The 18,918-nt window shown below is 59.6% G+C and overlaps 6 protein-coding genes across 12 annotated transcripts; 3 read left to right on the forward strand and 3 right to left on the reverse strand.

The window, feature by feature from the left end:
- Positions 1 to 8: 8 nt before the first annotated feature.
- IGFLR1 (IGF like family receptor 1) lies at positions 9 to 2,443 on the reverse strand. Of its 4 annotated transcripts, none has more exons than XM_072616329.1 (7): positions 2,249 to 2,443; positions 1,524 to 1,692; positions 1,226 to 1,428; positions 995 to 1,133; positions 739 to 906; positions 336 to 657; positions 9 to 176 (listed from the first exon to the last, which is right to left on the reverse strand). In XM_072616329.1, exons 2-7 carry the CDS (start codon positions 1,675 to 1,677, stop codon positions 170 to 172), a joined length of 993 nt encoding a protein of 330 aa, XP_072472430.1. In that variant the 5' UTR covers positions 1,678 to 1,692; positions 2,249 to 2,443; the 3' UTR covers positions 9 to 169. The 4 variants fall into 4 exon arrangements, with proteins under 4 accessions (XP_072472430.1, XP_072472429.1, XP_072472428.1 ...); XM_072616328.1 differs by having other exon boundaries at positions 1,524 to 1,759; XM_072616327.1 differs by having other exon boundaries at positions 2,239 to 2,443.
- A 120-nt stretch (positions 2,444 to 2,563) lies between these two features.
- U2AF1L4 (U2 small nuclear RNA auxiliary factor 1 like 4) lies at positions 2,564 to 5,204 on the reverse strand. 2 transcript variants are annotated; one of them, XM_072616334.1, is made up of 8 exons: positions 4,894 to 5,204; positions 4,276 to 4,363; positions 4,018 to 4,084; positions 3,805 to 3,854; positions 3,619 to 3,717; positions 3,276 to 3,409; positions 2,946 to 3,041; positions 2,564 to 2,841 (listed from the first exon to the last, which is right to left on the reverse strand). In XM_072616334.1, the coding sequence occupies exons 1-8, from the start codon at positions 5,202 to 5,204 to the stop codon at positions 2,751 to 2,753; spliced, it is 936 nt and encodes a 311-aa protein (XP_072472435.1). In that variant the 3' UTR covers positions 2,564 to 2,750. The 2 variants fall into 2 exon arrangements, 1 of the variants encoding a protein (XP_072472435.1); XR_011968430.1 differs by having other exon boundaries at positions 2,946 to 3,409.
- On the forward strand, positions 5,203 to 6,298 carry PSENEN (presenilin enhancer, gamma-secretase subunit). Its single transcript, XM_072616387.1, has 4 exons — positions 5,203 to 5,290; positions 5,515 to 5,604; positions 5,717 to 5,821; positions 5,929 to 6,298. Exons 1-4 carry the CDS (start codon positions 5,203 to 5,205, stop codon positions 6,066 to 6,068), a joined length of 423 nt encoding a protein of 140 aa, XP_072472488.1. The 3' UTR covers positions 6,069 to 6,298.
- A 545-nt stretch (positions 6,299 to 6,843) lies between these two features.
- On the forward strand, positions 6,844 to 10,974 carry LIN37 (lin-37 DREAM MuvB core complex component). 3 transcript variants are annotated; one of them, XM_072616358.1, is made up of 10 exons: positions 6,844 to 8,068; positions 8,246 to 8,333; positions 9,002 to 9,077; positions 9,358 to 9,408; positions 9,483 to 9,512; positions 9,855 to 9,940; positions 10,161 to 10,327; positions 10,425 to 10,565; positions 10,691 to 10,764; positions 10,863 to 10,974. In XM_072616358.1, the coding sequence occupies exons 2-10, from the start codon at positions 8,300 to 8,302 to the stop codon at positions 10,942 to 10,944; spliced, it is 741 nt and encodes a 246-aa protein (XP_072472459.1). In that variant the 5' UTR covers positions 6,844 to 8,068; positions 8,246 to 8,299; the 3' UTR covers positions 10,945 to 10,974. The 3 variants fall into 3 exon arrangements, with proteins under 3 accessions (XP_072472459.1, XP_072472460.1, XP_072472458.1); XM_072616359.1 differs by having other exon boundaries at positions 6,844 to 8,333; positions 8,914 to 9,077; XM_072616357.1 differs by having other exon boundaries at positions 6,845 to 8,333.
- Positions 10,975 to 11,016: 42 nt separating this feature from the next.
- On the reverse strand, positions 11,017 to 12,365 carry HSPB6 (heat shock protein family B (small) member 6). The gene is made up of 3 exons (XM_072616371.1): positions 12,101 to 12,365; positions 11,547 to 11,669; positions 11,017 to 11,457 (listed from the first exon to the last, which is right to left on the reverse strand). Exons 1-3 carry the CDS (start codon positions 12,311 to 12,313, stop codon positions 11,263 to 11,265), a joined length of 531 nt encoding a protein of 176 aa, XP_072472472.1. The 5' UTR covers positions 12,314 to 12,365; the 3' UTR covers positions 11,017 to 11,262.
- An 85-nt stretch (positions 12,366 to 12,450) lies between these two features.
- Positions 12,451 to 18,829, forward strand: PROSER3 (proline and serine rich 3). Its single transcript, XM_072616245.1, is given in 14 exon segments — positions 12,451 to 13,836; positions 13,839 to 13,931; positions 13,934 to 14,047; positions 14,050 to 14,173; positions 14,313 to 14,430; positions 15,316 to 15,476; positions 15,580 to 15,704; positions 15,836 to 15,948; positions 16,303 to 16,397; positions 16,939 to 17,060; positions 17,245 to 17,399; positions 17,498 to 18,449; positions 18,543 to 18,624; positions 18,707 to 18,829. Coding segments are annotated over 14 exon segments (2,748 nt in total). The 5' UTR covers positions 12,451 to 13,442; the 3' UTR covers positions 18,807 to 18,829.
- The last annotated feature ends 89 nt before the right edge of the window (positions 18,830 to 18,918 follow it).

Consider the following 18,918-nt stretch of genomic DNA (forward strand, 5'->3'; position numbering starts at 1 on the left):
TGAGCAGCCCTCCTGGGCCTCTTCAGCTCCTGTAGTGGGGACCCAGCACTCTCATGTCCCGACTCTCTCGTAGCGAGCAGGTGGTGCCAGCGTACCCTTGGAGAGATGCCCTTGCCCACTTTGTTCAGCAAATGGTCCAGGTGATTTGAGCCCCATGGTTCAAAGGATCTCATCCCCTAGTGAGATTCCAGAGCCACAAGTGCAGAGACAGCATCATTTATTCCGTGTTACAATTAATGGCGGTGGGGAGCCCCCACAGCAGTTAAGCGGGGTGCACAGACCCAAGCATTGGGGGGGACTGAGGGAATGAGGCGGCTGCTGCTTGGAAGCCTCACCTGAGCTTATGCAGCACACCTAGGGCATCTCCACGCCCCAGTTGGCCCAGGTGGACAGCCAGCTGTCCTAGCTGGGCAGTGGGATCCTGAGCAGTCACCGTCTCCAGCAGGGCACGAAGTGGGGAGTGGGCTGGCCTCAGGGAGTAGGCGAAGGTGGCCCAGGAGGCTGGGAGGCCATAACGGGCAGCCAGGTGGCGGGTGGTTCCCCAGGCACAGCCCCCACGGGGCCCAGGCTCAGGGTCCAGTAGGACAATCAGCTCTTCCAATACCTCCAGTTCATCCAGAAGTCGTGAGAGGGGCTGGCATGCCAAGCTGGGGGGCACTGAAAGGCAAGGTCATGAGGTCATGAAAGAAGGAAGTCCTGAGCCAGCTGTGTCCATCTTCCTCCTGCCTAGGGACTCACCAGACCCTTCTGTTAGGGGGAAGAACTTGCAGGCTTCCCCAGCTTCTGCTGCCTTCTCCTTGTTTTCAGGCCGCCCCAATAATGTCTGTAAAGCTGCTGAAACAAGCAGGCCTCCCACCAGGAGGGCGGTAATACCCACCACATACCAGGCTGTGCTCCCTGCAAAGGCTGAAACAGGCTTGAATGGAATACAGGCCACACCCATAAATGTTGGGGGAGGTGGGGCAGGATTCCTCTGAAGGGATACAGCACTTACATTTTGGAGTTACCCAGGGCTGGAGAGATGTAGGGGGTCCACTGGTCCCACCTGGACCTAGGGAGCTTACTGAAGATGAGGATTTTGTGGATATTGTTACATTTTCCCACTGGCACTGATTCCTGGGGGGTATGGGTTCCTTAGGTGACAGAAAAGGGTTATTGGGTTTGGGGAGGCAGAGTCACCTCATTCACCCTGGCCCAGGTATCCCCAGTCTAGCCAGGGGCTCACCTCACCACAGCGGTTTCCCAATCCTCTTTGTCGGGTTGCTGGGGGTTGAGAGGGGCCCCAAGATGGGGGCTGAGGATGGTCCAGACATGGACTGCACTGCTCAGCCCAGGCCCTGTTGCATAGCCCAGGTGGGCACCGAGCAAAGGGGAAATCCAAGTGGTCCCCACGGTCACTGAGCCCACAATGCCGGGTGAACTCGTAATCTGAGCAGAGGAGGGAGAGAAGGGACTCCTGAGATACAGCACCCTAACCCCAAGTCTGCCTACAACCTCAGTGCCAGCCTACCCCAGTCCCTCACCCGGGCAGTCAGGGGGTCCGAAGCGCTCCAGACACCGTCGGCAGCATTGGCGTTTATGGTCCCAGTACTCTAGAAAGCCGCAGTACCTGGAGACGGGGGTGGTCCCCAAGGTCCGGCAGAGGAGTGTGGCACCCCAGAGCAGGTGGAGCCACATGGGGAAGGGCTGAGCCTGCGAGCAAGGCGACTTTAGGCTAGGCGCTGACAACCACCACCATTACCCCAGCAAGTTAACAGCCCTGCAGGAGAAAACCTCTGCGGAGTTTCCACCCACCACCCAGAAGAATGACCCCCACCAGGAACACACTCATCCAGCCCTAAATATTGGTCCTTAAAATCCCATTTCACTTGTCAAGAGTCCTCTCTCCCCTAAAGTCCCGTGTGTTCTGTTCTTAAAAGATTTTTGCTTCCTGCCCCATCACCCTCCACCCAGCTCCGCAAATACAGGCTTCTGGATTCCCAGCCCTGTCTCCCTCAAGGACCCAGGGCTCCAAGTCCCACCCGCATGCAGGCGAGCCACCCCCCACCCCCCAACTCAAGCTCTGTCCCTTTACCTCCCTGCCTCAAAATCCCGGGCAGTCAACCATACCCCATCCCCTGCCCCCACCCCGTCCTGTCCCCAAGAATCTCCATTTAGTCCCCTCCCCTTCAGAAAAACAGGCATATCAATCCCTGCTTCTCGACTTCCACCCCACTATAAGAACCCCACCACCATCACCTCCTGGCACCTGAAGCTGGTCCTGCCGTCTTGTTCAGGGCCCCACTCCCTCCCTCAACTTCCCTTTCCGGGCAGACTGCGTCATTCACATTGTGGGAAGGGGGGTAGCCTGGGCTGGTATCTTGGTGACTTCTTTGGGCCTCAGCTTCTCTGTAAAATGAGGGGGTTGATCTAGATTCCTTCCAGTTAGCTCTAAATCTTCGGTGAGCCTATGGGCGCCTCAAAATTCTACTTCAGGCATTTCCCATCCCCTCCCTCGGCCAGCTCATCCCCTGCCCCTCGCAGGATGCAGGCATCCCACCACTCCAGTGCAAAGAGACTAAAGGACAGACAAGAAATTTTATTGGGGGAAGGAGGGAGGTGGTTCCTGGTCCTCCCATGTTCCTTGAAGGGAAATGGAGGGACCAGGAGGTCCCTGGGTCCCCAGAGAAGCAGGGAAGGGGTAGACTACATCAGCAGGTGCCCTGGGGAGGGAGAACAGGGGCCTGAGAGGGCACAGTAGGGGACGGCTCTCAGAAGCGGCCATGGCGGTGGTCTGGAGATCGTCTCCGGTTCCTTTCTCGCGGGCGGTGTCCCCCTCCAGGCCTTGTGGGTGATGGTGCCCTGGGGGAAAGGGGGCAAGCGAAGGGGATGGCAGCAGCCCTTCCCCCCTCACATCATTGCCTTGTTCCCATTTCCCAGCAGCCAGCTCACTCCCTACCAAATACCTTCTTCTAGGGCCACGGCCATACAGCTGCCTGCGAAGGTCCCGGGAGATTGGCCGAAGGTGCATGAAGTTGCAGAAACCACCCCGGGTGCATTCACTGTGGCGTCAGACGACAGGCAGGAGGAATCACAGCCTGGACCCCTAATCTGAGCCCAACCTAACCTTACCCAGGGGTGTGTCCTTTCCCTCCCAGCCTAGCCTGGGGGGGGGGGGGTGTCTCCCTTCCCCCTCCAGCCTAGCCTTGCCCCGGGGTTTTCTCTTCCCCCCAGCCCACCGCCCACTGACTCGAGGCTTCCGGCACCACCAGCGTCCCCCCGGGACCCTCCAGCACCCCATCTCATATTGCCGACAGCAGGACTCCCGGAAGTCCGTGACAGGAGAGAGCTCGGCTTGCACCGCTTGCCCATTGAACCAACGGTTGTTGAGCTCGGTCACCGCCCGCTCTGCATCTTCCTCCCTCCGGAACTGGGGTCACAGGCGAGATGTAGGGAGAGGCGTTAGGAGGCCCAGGATCCCAGGGAGAAGCTGCGCTGGGGAGCCGCGGGATTCAGGGGGAAGGGATCTGCTCTGGGGAGGTGAAAGGTCCCAGTGCGAGAGCTCCAAGACCCAAGATCCGGCATCCTGGAGCTGGGGGCGGGGCTGAAAGCTGCTGCAGGGGAGGGGGCCTCAAGCACCTTGACATAGACGTTCCCTACTAGGTGGTCCCCCAAGTTATCACAGACGTTCATCTCCTCGATCTGCCCGTACTTCTCTTGCAGCTCCGTGAACACCTCCTGCGTGGCACAGTATGGAGTGGGAGGTTAGGCTCAGGCACTGCGGGAGGCTAGCCCCCCACATCTCCCCTGTTCAGCTCTGCTCACCTCAAAGAAACTGTCATAATGTTCCTGCACCTCGACATCACTGACATGACCTGGGGAATTCAGGGGTGAAAACAAGGGTCACGGCCGAACCCTTTCCCCACTTGTGACATTCAGACTTCTGTGTCCCGGCCGCAAGACAAGGGCTCCCCCATTCCTGACTCGAGCGTGACTGGGTGCCCCTCCAGGACGCCCACGCCCTGCCCCGGTTCTCACAGTGGGAACCATCCGCTGTCTGGGCCGTGTTCTGAGGGTTCCGGTACAGGTTGAGCAGCACGATGGTCTGTGGTGAGGGAGACAAGGGGTGAGGGGTGTCAGCTGGGCTCTCCCGAGAGCAGAGGCAGCCGAGGGAGGGGGCGACGAGGAGGTGGTGCTAATGTAATGAACAACACTGGGAAGAGACAGAGGCCCGGGGAGAACGCGAGGAAGGGCCACCCCGGCATTCCTCTCGGGAAGTAGGGGGGACTGCCTCACCTGACTGAATGTGGGTTTATTGTGGAGCCGGGAGCACCGGTCCCCGTGCCTGCAAGCCCCAATCTTAAAGTAAAAAGAGCAGTTAACCCTGAAAGAAGTGTGAAAATATGGGGTGAACGGGTGGTGGGGCCCCTGCTGTCCCTCCCCCCAGGGCCCTGTCACCCCCTCCCCCAGGAATAGGACCTGCCGCCTCTTCCCCACCAAGTGGGACCTGTCAGTCACTCTTCCAGGACCCTGCCAACTGGGACCTACTGCCCCTCCCCCAGGACCCTGTCGCCCCTCCCCCACCAAGTGGGACCTGTCACTCCTCCAGGACCCTGCCAACTGGGACCTGCTGCCCCTCCCCCAGGACCCTGCCGCCCCTCCCCCACCAAGTGGGACCTGTCACTCCTCCAGGACCCTGCCAACTGGGACCTGCTGCCCCTCCCCCAGGACCCTGCCGCCCCTCCCCCACCAAGTGGGACCTGTCACTCCTCCAGGACCCTGCCAAGTGGGACCTGTCACCCATCCCTCCCCAGAACCCCGTCAAATGAGACCCCCGGCCACCCATCCCCTCAGGATTCCGGTGGTTGAGTCCCCAGCACGACCGCCCCTCCTACAGCCACCATCGATTCTCACTTGTCCTTTTCTGTCCCGAAAATCGAAGCTAAATACTCAGCCATTTTCACCCGCTCCCTCCACCTGTCTGCTTCATGCGTCACTTCCGGTGATATAAGCCGCTTCTGGGGTGGACTTTGAGGCGCGGATTCCTGGGAATTGAAGTCCAGCGGGGAGCGGGGAGCGCCTGCGTGGGAAGGATGACCCGGACCACCCTTCCCAGCATGCCTCGAGGCGGGAGAGGCTGAACCTGAGGGCGAGGCAGAGAGGACAGGTCCCTGAGAGAGTTGGGGGCTGAAGGTGAGGAAGAATGAGCTAGTTGTTGGGCGCATGCGTGCGGAGGATGAACTACAAGCCCCAGAAGCCCTGGCGGCACTAGGCGCAAGCGCATTGAGAAAGGAGGAAGGCGAAGCGGCGGGTGAGTTAGGGGACTACCCCTTTATCCCCACTTATCCCCCAGCCCCTTCTATTCCCTGGTGTGGGTCGGGGAAGGGAGGAGAGGAGGGGGGGTTGATTGTTTCCTGCCCCTCCTGTCTCTGATTCGCACCCCGCTCCCTCGCGACTTGGGTGGTTTGTACTGCCTGGGGCTCCCGATAGCGGGGGGCGCTTGGAGATCCCGACTCTTCTCCCTTTCCCTGCAGCCCTTCCCCGGCCCTTCCCCGGGACCCAGGATGAACCTGGAGCGGGTGTCCAATGAGGAGAAGCTGAACCTCTGCCGGAAATACTACCTAGGTGGGCTGGGGAGGGTGCGGGGGGACGTGGGGACCCGCGGGTGGAGGCTCCGCCCCCCGGAGGGAGGGGCCGAGCAAACCCCTCTGCCCCTCCCCCACCCCTTCCTTTCCAGGCGGATTTGCCCTCCTTCCCTTTCTCTGGCTGGTCAACGTTCTGTGGTTCTTCCGAGAGGCCTTCCTGGCCCCCGCCTACGAGGAGCAGGGACAGATCAAGGGCTGTGAGTGCCTGGAGGCGCGGGGCGGGGGACAGGGAACCGATTCCGGGCCAGCCCAGGCGGGATTTGACCTTTGCCTTCCCTTTTTCCCCCTGTTCCTTGCCTTCCAGACGTCTGGCGGTCAGCACTGGGGCTAGTCTTTTGGCTCGTGGTGCTGACCTCCTGGATCACCGTCTTCCAGATCAACCGAGCCCGGTGGGGAGCCCTGGGCGACTATCTCTCCTTCACCATTCCTCTGGGGATACCCTGATCAGTCCTCCCCCCACCCCCTGCCAGCTCATGACCAGGTCCCTGTCTCACCCTGCCTTACCTCCAGCTCTGGGTCAGTATGGCTTCCAAAGATGAAAAAGATCCAACGTCCTTCATGGCCCCACAGCCCTTTGTTTGGCCAGGCTGGCTCCCCAGAACATGACTAATTTCCCACTTTTCCCTGTAGCCTCCGCTGAGACTCTCAAATAATAAAAAGAGGATATTTCATGAGTTTTGCTGGTCCCTATTCCCTTTTTTTCTGGGAGGGGTGGGATCTCCCTATTTCACAAAGGAAGAAACTGAAATACTGCAGAGATTACACCGTAGCATCATGGAATCTCAAATCTGAGAATGCCCTACCTGAGTAAGACTCCTATCCACAAGTGGTCACCTTGCATCTCTTTGACTGGCCCCAGTGATGGGAAGCCTGTCCACTATCTTGTACAGCAAAATCACATTTCACCGGTGAACTACTATAGTTGTTAATTTTCTTCTCAGTGAAGCTGGTACCTCAATAAAGTGAGGAGATGTGATAGTATCATAGGGAAAAGAGGCCAGGGTCTGGAGTCAGGACCTAGCTTTCAATTATTTGTCCTCTCACTGACTTGCTGTGATTTTGGACCAGTTCTCCTATTGGCTTAGAGTTTCCCTAGTTGTAAAATAGGAAAGATGCATAATTGATTTATTTAGGGCCTGGATCTCATTTGTAGAGGGAACTTCCAGGTAAGTAACACTAGGGTAGAGGACACACAAATGTATAGATAGTGAATGTATTTGGTGTTCAATTGTGTCTGATTCTTTGTGACCCCATTTGGGTTTTCTTGGCAGAGATGGAGTGGTTTGCCATTTCTTCCTCCAGTTCATTTTACAGATGACAAAACTGAGGCAAACCGGGTGAAATGATATGTCCAGGGTCACACAGTTAGTATCTGAGGTCCGGATTAGAACTCAGGTCTTCCTGATTCCAGTGCTCTATCCTCTGTGCCACCTAGGTGCCCCAAAGAATATATAAAATATGCAAATACAAAAGAGAGACAGAAACTTGTGTTCTAGTCATCAGTGCCCAGGACGCTGTGCTGGTTTCTGAGGCATCCCCACTCTTCAGGAGTTAACATTCTCCTGGGAAGGATGCCACAGCTGGCTTTAACGTGTCATTTTAAGGAAAAACAGTCAAGGCTTCTGAGAAGTTGAAACGAAGGGAGCTTGACTTCCTGGAATAGGGGATGGGCTGAGGAAGAGCAGAGGGTCTTAGGTCCTAGAGTTGAAAGGGACCTCAAAGGTCATCTAGTCCACCCCTCTTGGGGTGTTTAGGGGATTTCAGCCAGGAGGGCTGAATTCTGAGAATAACTGTTGGACTGCAGACTATGTGAAGGTCGCGGGCAGATCATGGAGGGTCCCACAGACGGGGTAGCTTTCATTTCGGTGCAGACGTGGGACCAGAGCAGGGGAGGATCAGAAAGCCCTCTGGGTTCAGTTCGCAACTGACCTCCTTGGCAGCAGAATGATCCGAAGCTACAAATCTCATTTTCCACATCTGTACAATGGACCTACAGTAGTGGTCAACTCCGTGCTGCCCGGTTGTTTAAAGAGGCAGAATCCGTTGCCTAGCAACGCAGAACTGCCGCGAGGTCCCATTTCTCCTTCCCTTTTCGCCTAGGAGCCCCTTTAAGCCGTTGACACTACAAGTCCCAGAAGCCGTGTCGGCAGCCTCAGCCTGCGCCTCCCATAGTGCCTCGCGCGGTCGGGCTCAGAGGACACGTGAAGGCAAGGTCGGGGCACGAACTACACCTCCCATGAGGCGCCGCGCGGCTGGGCCGGGGGACGTTAGTTGGTTTCCGGAAGATTGGTTAATGGGTGGAGCTTCAGGCGGGAGGTGGCCGTTAGCGGCTTCTGATTGGTCCATTCCGTAGATGAGCGGACCCACCGCCCAATAGAAGCAACGGGCGGGCGGGCCAGGGTGAGACCATAGGAGCTAAGCCGCTGCGGTGGCCTAAGGCGGAGGTGAGGAGCTGTCCCTCTGGGCCGATCCCCTCGTCCTGATCCGGGAAGGTGGGACTCCTTCGGCTGAGAAATCAGTTCTCCTCCCAACGTGACACCTGATCTGCCTCGTGGCTAGCCCAGTTCCGACCCCGGACCTCCCGGACTGACCCCTGACCCTTGTCCCCGTCCCCGCCTCAGGGCTCTGCTGGGTATCCCGCTGCCCCAATCGGAACCGGAGCCCGAACCGGAGCGATGTTCCCCGTGAAGGTGAAAGTGGAGAAGTCAGGTAAGGGAGGATCAGGAGGCTCCGAGGGAGCAACCCGGGAGGGCGGCCTGGAGGAGGAGGAGGAGGAGGGGGCAGAGCCAGCAATGCGGGGTGCAGGGGGCTGGGTGGGGGACGAAGGAGCAGGGCTTCCCAGAGGAGGAGAAGGGATGGGGGCGAGCAATCTGGGAGGCCTGCCTGCAGGAGGCAGGCTGGGGGCTGAGCCCGGAAGGGCTTGGGGCTAGAGATCGGTGGGGACAGACCCCGAGGGGAGGCTCGGGACCCCTGGACGCACGTGCTCAGAGCTCAGCTCTGGGGGGGAAGGGGACCTGGTGACCCAGCACAGGGGAGGAGAGGAAAAAGGGAACTGGGGCTGAGCTTTCCCTGTGGGAGGTCCCTGGATGGAGCCTGGGGGCGGCCCAAGGTGGGTGAGGTCCTCTGCTGGACTCAGCCCTTGGGGCAGCCGCCGCTGACCCTTTGCTTGTCTGGGGCCTGGAACCTGGGGAGGGGGCTGGAGCTCTGTGGGGGGAGAGGACCCTCGCTCGCCCTCCCCTGCAGGGACCTCCATCCTCCACGCCTCCCTCTGTCCTGTTCCCTGATCTAGAAGGTAGGTGGATGGACACATCTGACCCAGATCTGGCCTCCAGCCAGTCACTAGAGGTTGCCTGAGGCTCTCTCTTACCCCTCCCCAGAGCTGGAGATGTCCAAAGCCAGGAACCACTTGGACGCAGTGTTGCAGTGTTTGCTGGAGAAGAGTGATGTGGACCGGTGAGGGCAGGCAGGGTGGGTCCATCCAGGAAGACTCCCTCTCCCCAAGGAAGCCATACTCAAACCACTTGGAGCCTGGGGTCCTGGGGATTGGAGGGGGGCCCTGGAAACCATTCTCCAGCCTGCCCTGTGGGGGGAATTCTGAGCAAAGGGACCGATGGACAGAAAGGCTAGACGTAGCTTCCAGCAGGGCTGCTTCAGGCGACCCTGGAGGGAGCCAGGCCAGGAAGTCAGGAGGTCAGCCCTAAGGTCTGTCCTTCTGTAATTCTGTCTTCCAAAGGGAACAGCTGGACGAGGAGGCCGGGAAAACGCCCTCTGATGCTCACAGCAAGTAGGTCACTGGCCAGGTTGGGATGGGCCCATGGGCTCCACGGGCCAGGGTCACACTGTCTTTCTTCTCCCCAGGGACTGTTCTATCACATCGGCTGGCAAACGGTAAGCTCACTCTCCAAGCTGGGGCAGAGGTGGGGCAGGGGAGGGTCCTGGGCTTTTAATTGGGCTCCAGCTGTGGGGCCTCTTCTCCCCACCCCCTTGCCCCATATTCCAGTCTGGCTGAGTCCTCTTTGGTCCGAGTTTCTGTAATCTTGTAAATAAACTATACCCTCCTCACCCTGGCATTCCAGGCCTTCCCAAACCTGTCCTCATCCTGCCCTGAATCCACAACCTGGCAGGAGGCCTCTCCTGTTCTCCCTTTCACCCCCTAGGCCCCCTGTGGCTAGGTCCTGCCCTTCCTGCTTCAGTCATCTGTCCAGTCAGCTTCCAATCCTTTCCCTACAGGCCATCGGCCAGGTTCCCCCATCACAGGAGGAAGAAGAGGAAGGAGATGGAGGACGGGCTTGCAGAGGGGGGACAGCAGAGACCCAGTGAGTGTTGGGCAGTGAGGTGGGAGTTGTTGGGGACAGGCAGCTCTGGGCCTGGACATCAGGAAACCCGAGGTCCAAACCCAGCTCAGCCTGGCCCAGTTTCCTCATCTGTAAAATGTGACTGGAACAGAAGTGGGGTGGGGGTAAAACCAGATTTGAAGGCCAGCTGTTCATCTGGGGCCCACTGGGTTCAGCGTGACCTTTACCCCTCACCCACCAGACACTTACACCATCAAGCTATTTGACCGAAGTGTGGACCTGGCTCAGTTCAGTGAGAACACACCGCTTTACCCCATCTGCCGGGCCTGGATGAGGAACTGTCCCTCTGTCCGGGAGCCAGAGCGTTCTCCAAGCCCCGCCCCACCTCCTCGACCAGAGGAGGAAGAGGTGAGAATGCCTGGTGTGAGGGGCACGGAGGGAGGAGGGCTTTACCCTCCCTGGGATGGACCTGACCCAGGGACTTTGGGGCTGATTCTTTCCAAAGGGGACCGAGGTCAGCAACGGGAAGAGCCGCGATGTATACAAGCTACCGCCCCCCACAGCCCCCTGCCCTCCTGGTGAAGCCCCCAGCCCCAGAATCCCCTCCCCACTTCGGCCAGAGGGCCAGGAGGCCTCTGAAGACCCAGTAAGTAAGACCCTCAAGCCACTAGAGGAGTTCTTAGAAGGAGGTGTGTGGGGTTCTCAGACCATGGGGGAGGAGACATTTGTAAACCAGCTCCTCACCCAGACTGCCTCTTAATCTCTGCACAGCCCCCTGAGACAGCCCCAACCATGTCCTCCCTTATCTACCGCAATATGGAACGTTGGAAACGCATCAGGCAAAGGTATGTGGCCCCCACACCCAAACCTGCTCCCCAGCTTGGCCCTTCAAACACCCCCCCCACCCCCACCATCCTTGGTCCTGATGCCTATTGTTCTCCAGGTGGAAGGAGGCTTCCCATCGGAACCAGTTGCGTTATTCCGAGAGCATGAAGATTCTGCGTGAGATGTATGAGCGCCAGTGACCTCTCCCAATAAAAGTGTTCCCCACCCCAGCCCTCAGTCTGTTCTCTCCCCCCAAGACCCACACATCTGACTCCAGCCAGGGGGGAGGCCTTTATTGGGTCCTGGAGGCTCCAGAAGCCTCGCTGGAGAGCATCACACAGGGTGGGGGGGGACAGGGGGAAGGGAAGTCCCAGCTTGGGGTATTAGAAGGACAGGCTGCCCCTGTGCATGGGTAAGAAGGGCTAGTGTTTGGGACTGGGGGCTGGGGGTCAGGGATGGTGGTTAGAGCTTGGAATATGGGGGAGCACGGTCAGCATGGGGCAGCCCCATTGCCTCTCCTACTTAGCCCCAGGCCCTGACCCCTGGGCAATGGGCACTGAGCGCTCAGCTGCCTGGGTGCCAGGGGTAGTGGCTGGGGCCTGGATAGACAGGATCCCCTCAGGGGACAGGGCTGAGGTCACTGCTGCAGGGTCCACACCCTCTGGTAGGCGATAGCGACGGTGAAACTCCCGAGAGATGTAGCCATGCTCATCCTGCAACGTGATAGCACCCCCTTTAGGCCAGGGTGACTCATACCCATGCCCCCCTTCACGGTCCTCCCCTCAGACTCTCCCCCACATACCGGGCGCTCCTCATGCCGGGCATGTACTTCCACGTGCTCCCCCACCACCTTGACATGGATCTCCTCGGGGGAGAAATGCTTCACATCCAGTAACACTGAGAAGTCCCCCTTGGCCAGAGTCACCTGCAGGTTAGGGGTTAGGGAGCTGGGGTTGCCAGGGAGGGTAAGGAGGCCCCCAGGGGCATGGGGAGGGACACCTGAGGGATGACCCCAGTGGTCTCTGGGCACGGGAAGAAGGGGGGATGGCTAAAGGAATCTCCTGGAGAGAGGGGTCAGTCTGGGGGAGTGCCCAAGGGGAAGCCCCCCCCCCTTTAAGAGGCCCTGATCCTTAGGATGAGTAGGGGTTCTCTTTAGAGTTAACCTGAGGTCCTTTGGCAATGGGGTGGGTATTCCCTGGTCTTGAGAAAAGGGGGGCCCCCAGCTAAGTAAACATTCAGCAAGAAAACCCCTTAAGAGTTAGTAGAGAGTAAACATTCAGCAAGAAGACCCCTTAAGAGTTAGTAGAGGAAGGGAGCGGAAGTAGGCTCCTAGGAAGCATTTGGGAAGGTCCATACCTCTCCAGGGCCAGGATCAGCCCGAAGGGCCACGCTAGGTGCCCGAAGGTAGTAGGGTGCCAGGGCCTGAGGACAGAGGGCAGCTAGCTCAGCCTCCAGCAGACCCTCCCCAAAGCGCTGGTCAAAGAGCCTGGTAGCGGTGGGCAGGCCGGGGAATGCTAGGGGGGCCGGGCGGCGCAGCCAGGATGGCTGGATGGGTACAGGGATCTCCATGGTCTGGCTGGGCAGCAGCAAGTCCCCCGCAGGCACCGGACCTGGCCCCTTTATAGCAGGCCCCCCGCCTTCCCTGCCCCTCCCTTCCCCTCCCCCTCAAGCAGAATTCCTCAGAGTTTGCAGCCAGCCAGGAGAGAAGGGAGGGGAAGGGAGAGTCCCGACAGGACAGACACTCAACCGGGCTCGAGAGACAAGGAAGCGGGCACACTTCAGATCCACAGATGTTTATTAAAACCCCTGGATGGCTAAGACTACCCCCACCCCCCAGGTCTTCCCCAAAGGATGGTGAAGGCTGGTTAGTGCAGAGACAGGGACAGCTATGGACAACAGTGCCAAGGGGGGAGGGCCTCGGCAGGACCAGACAGAATGATGCCCGGCAGGGGCAGGGCAGGGAGCGCTTGGTGCCGAATGGTGTCTCAGTAGGCCACCTCCCTGAAGGAGCCCTGGGCGGCACCGGGCGCCTGCCCCTTTAAATCACCCACCCCCAGGGCCCGGCATAGATCTGGCAGTGACGCAGGCGGTCTGCCTGGCAGGTCCTGTTTCCATTTGGGGCCTGCCTGCCTCTCTGGGGGCTGGGCCGAGGCCATGGGTCTGGCATTTGGATGTGGAGGCACCCACTTTATCCAAGGATTATGGCCCTTCCCCCTCCCATCACCTAAGGATCCAGGATCTGCTTACCCTGGCCCATAATTACCAGGGGGCACCAGCTCCTGGAGTCCTCGGCGCCTCCCGAGTTTTTATGGGGCAGAGGAGCAGGGGTGGGGGTCGCACCCCAGGTGAGGAGGCTCCAGGGCCCCCGATGTCTCGTCCTAGGGAATGTGGGAGCCCCCTTAGAGACGATTCTACTTTGAAGTTCCGCCCCCCGCCCCAGGGCCGGACCGAGCCCAGACGCATCCAGGGAAGGAAGGGCCGCAGCTGCCCTGCCCCCACAGCCGGGGTATGGCCCCCCCCTGCCCCCCCAGGTGCGCGATCCTGCCCCCACTCGTGGCGGTGAGTCACCGCCCCCAGAGAAGGAGGCCAGCACGCGTTGTACCCCTCGGCGCCGGGCCAGGGGGCATCTGGGACGGGCAGAAATAGCTCGGTCCGCTGATCCCCGCCACCTGTGGGCACCCTGGCCCCGGAGCCAGGAATGTCTGGCACCCGGTGGGGTCAGCTGAAGAAACAAAGGAGGGCGCCCCCGGACTCGGGGTCGAAGCCCCACTGCCGCGCACCCAACTCTCTGGGCCTCAGTTTCCCCACCGGTAAAACGGGAGCGACGAACGCCGAGCTCTGGACCCCATTTGTGGTCCCGGCTGAGGGGCCCTGGGGAGAGGGGTCACCCAAGAGGAAGGGCTGTGGCCGGGGGACGGGGGAGGTCAACGAGGAGGCCCCCCGGGGAGCGCGGATGCGGCGGTCTCTGTGCCAGGGGCTTCTCCGAGCACGCGCGGCCTGGGGCAAGGACGAGAGCCGTACCCTCCGAAAGGGCCGAACCTTCGCCCCGCGGGGGAATCAGACTACGCCCCGACTCCCCCACTCCAAGCCGGCGGCAACCATTGTCAATCATTACCCCTATTTATGGTCCTAGAAAGAGGAGTAGCCAATAGAATAGCACCTGTCCTCCCCCCGAAGCCCCGCCCCCATGGGAACCTCCCTCATGGACGAAGGCGGCATCTGCGCAAGCGCACCTAGGCGCGGCACCTCGCGGCGGTTGGAAAGCGACGGGGCATCTCCCTTTCCCGCGCCGGTGCTTCCGGCGAAGGGGCGGGTTTGAGGGGGCTGTTGCTTAGCGACGGCCGGCGCCGGCTCCGAGGCGGGAGAAGGGAGAAGAATGGTTCGAGGAGGTGGCGGCGAGAGCGGCGGCTCCAGCAGAGCGGACAACAGGTGAGGACCAGAGCTCTGGGCCGTAGGAAGGTTGTGCTTTCCCGAGCGGGAACTACTGTTCCCACGCGGCCCCAGAGCCTCTTGGGAGTCGTAGTCCGCTCCAGGCCCTTCTAACCCCGCCCCTTTGTCCCCTTTCCAGCCTGGCTGTGTTTTCCTTCCGGGGCAGCTCCTGCAAAGCCACGCCCCTGAAGAGGCGGGACTATTACCACCCGTCTCCGGAGCGAGAGCGAGGCCGAGGAGGCGGGGCTCGGAGCACGGTGAGGGCGTGCCGCCGGGAGGAAGGCTTGAGCCGGTGCTGGGCCAGATCTCGATCGTGGGTGGTCGGCCCTTGCCCCAGTTTCTTCATCTTCAGAGTGGGTCCTCACAGCCCCATCTACACATAGTTGACCGTCTCCCCCTGCAGGCCCACCGATGTCAGTTTCCGAAGCGGAGCCAGTAGGTCCAGAGGGACCCTGGCCACGAAGTTCTCCGCCTCCCTGCCCGGGACTCCCTGCCCGGGACTCCCCGCCCTGCGCTCCCATTAGCGTCACGTTTTAAGGTTTTGGCAGGAGCCGATCAATTACTAGCGTTCATTTATTACGCAGCCCTTTAATGGGCATCTGAGAGGAAAGTCAGGGGACTGGCCCTGGCCTCCGGCCTGGAGATAGGGGACTCACTGGGCTGGGAGGCTGGACATCAGCTCTGGGACCCCTTGGGCAAATCAGTCTGTCAAACGGGTCTGAAGAGCGTGACCTTCTGATGCCTGGGCTCCTGAGGAAAACGCTCCCTATGGAAAGGGAGTGGAAGTGTGGACAGGCCTGGATTTGGTGTCAAAGGGCATGTCAGCTCTCCCTTTTACCTTGGGTGTGTGTGCATGACCTTGGACAAGTCATTTCCCGAGGCCTCCCCTGCCTCCTTTGTCAGAGGAAGTGATTGGCCTACCCCAATGAGAGAGATGTAGTTTTCTACCCTCCAACTCTGGGGCAGGAAAGAAATGGAAAAATGGGTTCAGTGCCAGGTTCAGTGACTGTCCCCAGTGGTGGAGCCTAGACCAGAATGGAGGGGTTACTGATAGGTTCAGGAAGCTGGTTTGTGGGGGAGGGATAGAGGAGGAAGGTCTGGGAGGAGCCCCTGGAGCCCCAGCTTTTCTTCCCTGTCTCCAGGTCCTGAGCTCATCACCACCACCTCAGCTCAGGCCCCTAGCTTCTCCTCCAGCTCCCACGTCCCCAGATTTTGATGAGTCATGGCCTTCCACAAGCCTCTCCTCCCCCTCTGATCCCCTTGAACAACAGACAGCCCAATTAGGAGACTCTGTGCTTGCCAAGTAAGTAGCAAGAACTGTGGACATCACCCTCTGCCCAGGGATTGGGAAGAGATGGGCTTCCCTGGCCTGAACCCGGCCTCCCCTTTTACTCTACCTGTGACAGGTACATGGCTCGGTTCCGGCAGGCCCAGCCCACCAGCCGCCAGGAGCGTCAGGCAGCAGGCCCCACGACTGCTGACTTCTGGTGGCTGCAGCCCCCAGCCCTGGGCTGCTCTGGTCCCTCAGCAGGTACCCACCCCTGTCCCTTGCTTGGGGACCTGCAGCCCTCCTCCTGCCCAGGGAACAGGGGCCCTGCATTCTGGGGTGACTGGGCATCTCAGAGAGTTGGAAGGGATGCTGGTGATCGTTGTTTCTTGCAGATGAAGCCAAAGGAGGAGGAGGCGGTGGCCTCAGCCTAGCCATCCCAATTCAGACCAGGCCACAGGGGGCAGGAGCGTCTAGGACAGAAGCCTGCATGTCAGGGACACATGAGGTATCTGATGCTTAGGGGGTGGACGGCCCAGCTCCAAAGCTGGCATCCTCAGAGGGATTAGGAGCACACTCTTGTTTTTACCTTCCCCTGGAGAGGAATGGGATGAGAGATTTGTCATTCCTTTGTGGCAGTAAAGAGACTGTCATCACAGTCTACCCCATTTCGGGGGGCTGTCGCAGAGCAGGTTGGGAACTGCCTGGCCCCAGGCCCTTGGGGGCTCTGTGATTCTGAACCTCCCTCCCTACCAATTCCTCTGGGAAATGGGACATGGCTGGTGACTTACCCTTTGGGAGGAGAGGGACAGTGGCCCTGCTGGAGCCCGAGTCATCGGCCTTTCTTCCTTTTCTGGCCCAGGGCCACATTTCTCCACTGGAAGCCTCTGACACATCTGCATTGGACCTTGAGACCCTGAGTCTCCAGGATAGAGCAGCCCAGCTTCTCCTCCGAAGGTGACTTCCTTTCCTAATAACAGATTCACCCTACCTTGCCCCCTACCCTCCCCCAAAGCTGTAGTGGGTCTGGGTTGGCGTCAACCCTCCATGTCTCTTTTCATCTTCGCTTTACTCCTAACCTGTCAGTCCAACTGACCCAAGGCAGCCTACGTAGCCCATTCCCCAGCATTCTTCCCACTAGAATCTCTCAGACACTTACAGGTGGGTGAGCCTGGGTGAGTCACCTCACCCTGTTTGCCTCAGTTTCCTCGTCTGTAAAATGAGGAGAATAGCACCTACTCCATAGAGTGTGGGGACAGTATTTGTAACTGAGAACCTTGAAGTTCTGTAGAAGTATTTGCTGCTTGTATTTTGTTATTTCTTCCTCATACGTGCTGTAACCCCCCCATTAGCACAGGAGATTCTTATGGCTAGAGATGGTCGAATGCCCTGAGCCCAAGGCAGCGCCAGGCCAGGCGGAGGAGAAGCTTAAGCAAAGCTTCTTGGATGGGCTCTTCCCCAGGCTTCCTCAACCTTTAGTCTTTCTCTTTTCCCCTAGTGAGATTTCTTCTAGCAGCAGTAATGAAGTGGCCTCCATCCCAGTCAGCTCTGAGGGTCTCCCCTCCCTCTCCCCACCCTTCACCTCTGACCTTGGAGCAGACCCCCACCACAGGAAACCAGGTCAGATTGACACCCTCCTCCTTCCACACCCCCAGGGGCCTGTGGGACCCATTCACAACACACATCATACACTCACACACTCATACACTTCACATACACACACACACACACACACACACATACATACATATATACACACACACATATCCTGGCCTCAGGCTGAAGCCAGAGTTCTTTCTCACAGCTCCACTGACAAGGATCCAGGTCTCTGTGCCATCTAGGGCCCATCCAGAGGATGACATCCTCTCCCAGTGGCGTCTCCGGAGGAAGATGGAGCTGGCCCAGGAGGTGTGTGCAAATGGGCCCCAGGCACAGTCTTGGCTCTCCAGCAGGGCCCTGGTATGAAGTGCAAGTGAGACCCAGAAGACTTGGGAATAGGAGCAGGAGGTAGGGGAGGCATAGCCTCTCAAAGGTCTTTCTGTGTGTTCCTCCTCCAGGTCACCATGACCCACAGTCAGCTGAAGCCTCACCAAATATATGCCCCAGGACCTACTGTTGCCAACCAGCTGAACTCTCTAGTCCCCCTCAGCAACCCCCAACCAAGCCCCCCAGTCCCCCTCTGTGGGCCCCAGCAGGTCCCCCCAGTCCCCATCTGTGGGCCTCAGCAGGTCCCCCCAGTCCCCCTCTGTGGGCCCCAGCAGGTCCCCCCAGTCCCCCTCTGTGGGCCCCAGCAGGTCCCCCCAGTCCCCCTCTATGGGCCCCAGCAGGTCCCCCCAGTCCCCCTCTGTGGGCCCCAGCAGGTCCCCCCAGTCCCCCTCTATGGGCCCCAGCAGGTCCCCCCAGCCCCCCTCTATGGGCCTCAGCAGAACCCTGCTGTCCTCTGTCCACATGAGCTAAGTTCCTCAGTTTCCCTCAATATTCCCCAGCCAAACCCACCAATCCCTCTTAGTCTTCCTCAGCCATGCCCTCCAAACTCTCCCTCTACCCCCCACCCAAGTCTTGCAGTGCCTCCTTGTACCCCTCAGCCAAGCCCCCCTGCCCCTTGTTGGGCCTCCCAGCCAAGCCCCCAGCCAGCAGTTCCAAATGCCTTTGCTACCTGTCAGAGCCCTTTCCATCTCCACTCTGGCTCTCCAGAATCTGGTTGCAAAAGTTTCCAGTCTGGAGCCTTTCTCCCAAGTTCTAGGGGCCCCTCAAAACTTAGGAGTCAGGACTACAAGTCCAGAAAGGCCCGGAACCAAGACACCAAGAGCCGGATTCCCAGGCCAGGGCCACTGCTGAGAGGAGCTCTGGAGCATGTGGTGGCAGCTCGGCTCTTTCCCGGACCCTCAGAAGACTCCCCCTCCCCCTGTGAGGCCCCCCCTTCTGCTGAGCCCCCCCTCCCCCTCTCTGAGCCCCCACCGTCCAGGGAGCTGCTAGCTTTGGCTTCTGGGTTATTGGAAGATGCAGAAGGTGAGAACATTAGGAGGAAACGGGGTGGGCATGTATGGGTCATCCCTGACATCCCTGGATGACCACAGTGCGCCTCTGTCCTGTCATCCCCAGACTCAGATGGGACAGACTTTGAAGAGGATGGTCTGCTGCAAGTGCTTCGGGCCCGGCGTTCAGAGCTGCGAATGTGCTTGAGGTGACCCTCCCCCAGACAGCCCCCGCCCCCTTCACCCCCAGGTCCCGCCTCTTTGCAAACCCTCTTCCTCCCACCCCCTCAGGAAGGTGGACCAGCGCCTGTCCAAGCCCACAGACCTCGAGAACTCGGGGCCCCATTTCCAGCCAGCGGGACCACCGGGCTCCCCTAAGCCGCAGGATTGAAGAATAAATGAATGTTCGATAAACCTAACGAGTCGCCTTTTTGGGTGATGGGGGAGGAAGGGAGGGCAGAGGCTGGGACCGGGGGCTGGCCCTGGGGTGGGGGGGAGGGAAG

This window comes from Notamacropus eugenii, chromosome 5 (assembly GCF_028372415.1).
Source record: "Notamacropus eugenii isolate mMacEug1 chromosome 5, mMacEug1.pri_v2, whole genome shotgun sequence".
Lineage (NCBI taxonomy): Eukaryota > Metazoa > Chordata > Mammalia > Diprotodontia > Macropodidae > Notamacropus > Notamacropus eugenii.

Bases quoted from the DNA above. Each gene is read 5' to 3' on its own strand.
- IGFLR1 (XM_072616329.1), bottom strand. From the start codon at position 1,677: ATGTGGCTCCACCTGCTCTGGGGTGCCACACTCCTCTGCCGGACCTTG. The intron at 1,429-1,523 runs GTGAGGGACTGG...TCCTCTGCTCAG, and splicing joins CGGACCCCCTGACTGCCCGG to ATTACGAGTTCACCCGGCAT. The intron at 907-994 runs GTAAGTGCTGTA...AGCCTGTTTCAG, and splicing joins GCCCTGGGTAACTCCAAAAT to CCTTTGCAGGGAGCACAGCC.
- U2AF1L4 (XM_072616334.1), bottom strand. From the start codon at position 5,204: ATGCGCCCAACAACTAGCTCATTCTTCCTCACCTTCAGCCCCCAACTC. The intron at 4,085-4,275 runs GTGAGGCAGTCC...CCCTCACCACAG, and splicing joins ATAAACCCACATTCAGTCAG to ACCATCGTGCTGCTCAACCT. The intron at 2,842-2,945 runs GTATTTGGTAGG...CCTTTCCCCCAG, and splicing joins GGCCGTGGCCCTAGAAGAAG to GGCACCATCACCCACAAGGC.
- PSENEN (XM_072616387.1), top strand. From the start codon at position 5,203: ATGCGTGCGGAGGATGAACTACAAGCCCCAGAAGCCCTGGCGGCACTA. The intron at 5,291-5,514 runs GTGAGTTAGGGG...TTTCCCTGCAGC, and splicing joins GGAGGAAGGCGAAGCGGCGG to CCTTCCCCGGCCCTTCCCCG. The intron at 5,822-5,928 runs GTGAGTGCCTGG...CTTGCCTTCCAG, and splicing joins GCAGGGACAGATCAAGGGCT to ACGTCTGGCGGTCAGCACTG.
- LIN37 (XM_072616358.1), top strand. From the start codon at position 8,300: ATGTTCCCCGTGAAGGTGAAAGTGGAGAAGTCAG. The intron at 10,566-10,690 runs GTAAGTAAGACC...ATCTCTGCACAG, and splicing joins AGGAGGCCTCTGAAGACCCA to CCCCCTGAGACAGCCCCAAC. The intron at 10,765-10,862 runs GTATGTGGCCCC...ATTGTTCTCCAG, and splicing joins TGGAAACGCATCAGGCAAAG to GTGGAAGGAGGCTTCCCATC.
- HSPB6 (XM_072616371.1), bottom strand. From the start codon at position 12,313: ATGGAGATCCCTGTACCCATCCAGCCATCCTGGCTGCGCCGCCCGGCC. The intron at 11,670-12,100 runs GTATGGACCTTC...CCTAACCTGCAG, and splicing joins CTGATCCTGGCCCTGGAGAG to GTGACTCTGGCCAAGGGGGA. The intron at 11,458-11,546 runs GTATGTGGGGGA...ATCACGTTGCAG, and splicing joins CCCGGCATGAGGAGCGCCCG to GATGAGCATGGCTACATCTC.